We start from the raw sequence: 6000 nt of genomic DNA, 5'->3' as shown, positions 1-6000 counted from the left end.
GAAAGATCTATAAAAAACATTTCAGGTGTAAGATTTATTTATTCTACAAATATATCATCTTCTGCATTACAACATTAATATGAACCTGCAAAACTTGGAAAAAAAATCCTCAATACAAATTATTACAGGCTGAATATGAAAAAGTATATGCCAATTAATGGAGGGCACTTTCTCCACTAAGTCCGATGTGGTTATACTCTTTAATCTCTGGATACAGATTAATGAAAGAAATATGATAATACATATGTAGTAAAGCAGACAGACAAAACAGTACAGAGTTCCGTGCCATAAACCATTTTTTTATTTCATTACGTAAAATATGATAATATTTTCATTTTTCAAAATTTCTTGTTGTTTGAACTAAACTTTTTCCTAAATTTGAAAATATATTATGGAATAATTTGATGAAAACTGAATAAATAATATAATAATAATAATGATAAAGAAATTCCACAGCATTTTTCTGTCTGCACGTGAAGGTTAATCTCAGCAACGACTGGTAGGATTCTGAGATTGTTTCCTTAACACAGAGACTGAGTCATGTGGAAGGTTTGTGTACACAATTTATTACCAAATCAGACAAGTCATCTGGCCATAGATGCTTAGTGCTACCCATGCTGTCATGGAGGATCTTTACTTTAAATATAGTTGTCTTTCTTCCATTTTCTCTGTAATTATTTTCAGATGGTAAACACTTCCTTTTCTTGCTTGAAGCAGCTCTGCCTTTGCCTTATATATTTGAATTTACTCTTAAAATTGTTGTTTGTAGCAGTAATTTGTCAAACTACACATTGCTATATAACACACTTATTGTAAATCCTTAGAATCACTATTAAAACAGTCAGGGCTGTGGTGGAAATAGTAGTTCATGTGCAGTTGGAATTCACTATTGACTGGTTGATGAATGAATGAACACATCCAAGAGGTGTACAGGACCATATCAATGTTTATTATTTGCATGCAAATAATACCAGTGGTTCGTGGTAATACAACTTGGACAAACTAAATCCAGAACTGTGAGACTGATTTCTGTTCGTAACAAATCCTTACAACAGATGTTCTATCCAACCATCAGAAACCATACAGCCACCTGTAGGAGGAGGTCTTTTATAAATTTTCTTACCTCTCAAAGCAAATTTAATGTGCCATGAATTTATTGTTATTACAAAGTTGTACCTTTCCCAATAAAATGTTTCCCCATACAGAGCTGCACAACTTAGTTGTGTTATAATGAAAGTTTTACTGTATAATTCAAAATCTGGTTGTATCATACTACTTGTCAATTCCTTCATCTCAGCTCTGCTCTCACAAGTAGACTGCATTGTAAAAATAAGAATGAGGTTTAATTTCAAAATTTTGTTTGACCTTTAACAATTCATTCCAAACGGGACAAAATCCATTATGTTTTCTTTTTCTGTTCTACAGTGAAGCTTTATATGACCCTCTTCTGTATCTGGTATTAAAATTAAGAAGTAATTACATGAGAAAGGAAAGTACATGATACCAACAGAGAACCTATTTAAAGGATACTTAATAATGAACAAGTCCACTTTCACACTGTCTAAAGATTTTGCAAGGGACCATTTTACTTACACGTCACTCAGCTAGCAAGGAAAACCACAAAGGTTTTTGTGATCATTTTAATCTGCCATCATCACCCTTGTAAACTGCACTCTCTAATTCCAGCATTCTTCCTGTTGCTGTGAGTCACCAGTGAATTTTCACAATACAGAAAAATGCTTTATTTTATTTCACTACTAACTGTTTTTGAAAATATACACTTTTGCAGTGGAATAACAGATTGAAAATGTGTACACTGTATTGCCAGAACTTCCTATTCATCTCTCAAAGGTCTTTTACAAACAGTTTCTATTAACACAATTTCTCATGTTACCAAAGCAGACAGAGCTGTGGTATGGTTACCTCTTGTCAAGGGGCTCTCATTGTAAGTACAGTAGTGATGATAAATACACTTTGAAAATGTCTGAAATTACCTAGCAGAACAGGGAAAAATTTTTGAAATGAATATCAAGGTAACTGTTATGGAAGAAATTTCATTATTACACAGAACAATCACAGTGTTTAGTTTTTTTTCCAAACTACTGCAATTTACACACTTTATAATACGGTTAAAGACGACAGTCTATAGATACTTTCAGTTCACAGTTATGTTGCACATGACACACACAGATCTACTTAAAGCTAATCAATGGCAGTGCACAATAAATGTTACAGCCATTCATATGTGAAAGAGATGCTTAACATTTAGAGACACAAGTTATCACACATTAGACAAAAATATAAAACAATGTTAAAATAAGTTCAAAAGTCACATACAATATCACACACAACAAAGTCATAGCATCACAAAATCTTATGCTGCACAAATTTCCCTCACATCCTGTGACTCACATGGCACAAATAACTTAAAACAGCTTAATAACAAATAAAAAGTTTCTGAAGTGTATGTAACAATTAAATGGAAAGCTAGCTCCATTAACAAAATTTTAATAGATAATGAAATGCAGATCTTTGCTCAAACAGATCAACATTATATCAATGATTATTTACAAGTTTAAAACTGAGTGTTAGTAACATCAGTATTCATGACTGTACACATCTCAAATGACAAGTAATAATGTGTAAATCCTATGTTTCCCGAGATGCTACTTCACCACATGCAAAGAAGCAAGTTACTATTCTTTTCCCTATCTCCACTGCAATTGCACAAGGCAAATTTTACTTTCTAGTTTTAAGTGTACATAAAGTTTGAAAAATAAGGTATTTAAAGCTTTTATGAATACATACATGCCTAACAACTGGTGTAAATCTAAATTCCAAATAAAGTGATAATTGTTACTTGCTAATAAATAGAGCAAAAAAAGACAGGGTTTAATACCAGCTGAAAATGAGTTATAGATGAACCTGATATGAGAGACATAACAGGACAACTAGCCATCAGAATAGGAGCAACAAGTACTGTAAGCACAGCTTACAGACACAGAAATGGAGGTTGGAGACTGATTCAGTCTCTGAACTTCAAACAGTATTGTTTCATTAGAAGCAAATGGCATGTAAGGATATAGAAGACAATAAAAGAAACACCTACAGGTGGAAGAGAGAAAGGAAAAACTGCTCTATTACCTAGGTTGAAAAAGAGAAAAGACAAGGAGTTATACCCGTGTCTCCTGATGATTGAGTTTGAGTGCTTTCCATTTTCCCTTATGCTGTGACGCAGCATGTGAAAGTTGCTGGATTTGGACGGGTTACTCCTGTAACTGAAATATCAGATCTGAAGATGGTTCTGAATGAACCGAAACCGGTCATATGAATAAAAAATTTGCAGTCAAGACGGATTATAAGTAACATCTTCTTCTTCTTCTTCTTCTTCTTCTATTGGCAGCACTTGCTCTGAATGAGATTTAAGACACTGAAAGGAGAGAGTTAATAGGACAGTACTTTAAGCAGACAAGGGAAGACTAGAGACTAAAGAATTTGTCTGGAACAGACAGAAAAATAGAAGAGGAGAACAAATATCAAAGAGGACTGAAATGAAAAGTATAGGGATGTCTTAATAAGTGTATTACAAACAGTTATGACTTTGGTCAGGTGTATTATGAGTAATGTGAATAGTGTAAGTCATAACTGTACAGTAAGTACAGCACTCAATGAAGCTGCCATTTTACAAGAATAACTACATTACTTCAGTCGTTAAGGAGCATTGGCTACTTAAAAAACTCTTAAGTAATCATGCAACCCTCAAATGCTCCATTTTTCAATTAAGCAGTTATTTTTTTTCACCAAATAGTGATTACTCACTATCTATTTTGTGTTAAAACAAAGCAGGTAGACATTAGAGTCGCACTGGGCAAAGAGCTTCTCTGCCAGTGATTATAAACCACATGCCATATAAACCAACATAGAACAGTAAATGTCATCACAATATGACGATTTTTAAGAGAAGAGCTATCACAAATTTTAAAAATAATCTCTCTTTCTCTTACACACACACACACACACACACACACACACACACACACACACACACACAAATAATTGTTTTACTCAGCTTTACTATGTCTATTCAACATGTGCACCTATGAAGGTGGAGTCAGTATACGTAAACCTTTCCTGAAAATAATTGGCAAAATCATCCTCTTTTATATAAATATTAGATATTTACAAGATATTTTTGTGTATTACAAAACAGTATAAAATCTAAAATAATTTTTCCCAGTTAATGTTTCAGCCACAGCTTTGTAGAGAGATTCAAAACAATCAACAAATATTAAATGTTCATCTTAACTGGATGTGTCCTACGAAGAAACATTGACTTCAGTTGCACATATAACTGCACAGTAAACATATTTATGAAGATTATCCCATAACACTATCATTCTTTTTTTAAAAAAACTAAGGCACATCATGTTATGAAGGCATCATGTAAGACATTCACCAAGAAACCAGTAAATTTCACTGAACTCATTCGTTTCCTTTGATCACTTATTCTCCAACTTAGCACAAGAAATAACAGCACCACATATATCTAACTCAATGTACTACACCAGAAAACTGGTACAAAAGATGTGATATGTATCTCCTTAGAAACATCAATACCACATAGAAAAAAAATCTTCAAAAACTGCTTGTTTAAAATTACTTGCTGGAACATTTTAACTGATTATCATTAACTGGACTGAACATAATAAATAACGTCAATGAATAACAGTGGAGTTTAAGCTGCTCAAAGACAGTGATATTAAATTGAAAGGAATGCACTGGTCAAATCAGTGCAATAGTATATGTGATAAATATCATTCTGTAAAACAGCATAGCACTGTTATTACTTCAAAAGTCTGACGATATATCAAAATATTTTAAACAGCATTAGTTTGCTTGGTTTACGTGTGTATGGAAGAACATGGACCAGAACATGCCTGAGATCATTAAAAATTTTGTGCATTACATTCTGAAAAAACTAAGTTTCCAAATGCTTCCATACGCAAACACTGCTTAAATAACTGTGCTGAATATTAATCAAAATTTGTAAATTATCTAATATAAAATACAAATACTGTAGATAAGAAGAGGCACAATAATGCACCTGAGCATTGACTGCCGTCTAATATGTTCACCTTTAAAAGCATTGTTCCAAGTCAACACTTTTGCATTCTATTCATCTGCACCAATGGACAAATGTTTGTCAGAGAAAAATGTAAAAGTAAAAACCAAAAGAGTTTTTCCAGATCAACTAATAAATCTTATGCATACAAATAGAATTATTAGTATAACTAAATTACTGAAGTCATCAAGTTCACAAATTTTGCTCCCCTGGGTCCTCACTGTAAAGGCAGTAATTTTCAAATAAGGTCTCTCTGCTACAGGAAGCAGTACAAGCAGATCACTTTCCAGCATATGTCGGGTTTTTGAAAGTAGATGTTGCTTGCTTGTAGATTGGATTTTCACCCTGGAAATACATGACACATTAATTAGGTTTATATTTAATCAACTTTATACGAGAAAGTTGTAGTGTAAATGAAGTTTTCTTCTTACAGTGTCCCATTTGGCCATCATTCGTTCCTTTTCAAATCGGGCAAATTCTCGTCGATCATGAATTGTTGTGAGAACTTTCCAGAGCAAAATGAATGCCAAACCAATGAGAACAATTGCAGCTATAACACCAAGTACAATTCCTGAAAATAAAACGCATACTGAAAGTTGCAACATTGATTTGTTTTTCTGATATTAACTGATGGGTTTTCTTAACCTTCTGGCAAATAAATATTTTTCTGTTAAGCTTTTGGGATTAGTACTATAATGCTCACTGCATGTAATATAAACAAAGCATTAACACTTTGGTGACCAAGGCAAAGCACAGCTTCGGCTGCAATTTTGTGTTAAAAAGACTGCACCTAAATACAGATCTGGCCATCATTTTATTGACATGTGAGCCAATTACTGCCCAAAAACTGGGCTCGCTTTGTATGAGAACAATGTATG

The 6000-nt window shown here is 33.2% G+C and overlaps 1 protein-coding gene across 2 annotated transcripts in view; it reads right to left on the bottom strand.

Annotated features, from left to right (window-relative positions):
- Window positions 1–928: 928 nt before the first annotated feature.
- Window positions 929–6000, bottom strand: part of LOC126175743 (integrin beta-PS) — a 130744-nt gene continuing 125672 nt past the window's right edge. For both annotated transcript variants that reach the window (XM_049922698.1, XM_049922697.1), the window contains exons 13-14: window positions 5554–5693; window positions 929–5467 (exon numbers count right to left, since the gene is read on the bottom strand). In XM_049922698.1, coding sequence (XP_049778655.1) covers window positions 5402–5467; window positions 5554–5693 — 206 coding nt within the window. In that variant the 3' untranslated portion in view covers window positions 929–5401. The remainder of the gene's footprint in view (window positions 5468–5553; window positions 5694–6000) is intronic.

The sequence above is a fragment of the Schistocerca cancellata genome, chromosome 3 (genome assembly GCF_023864275.1).
Source record: "Schistocerca cancellata isolate TAMUIC-IGC-003103 chromosome 3, iqSchCanc2.1, whole genome shotgun sequence".
Taxonomy (NCBI): Eukaryota; Metazoa; Arthropoda; class Insecta; order Orthoptera; family Acrididae; genus Schistocerca; species Schistocerca cancellata.
Note: the sequence above shows the minus strand (reverse complement) of the source record. Positions and strands in the feature narration are given on the sequence as shown.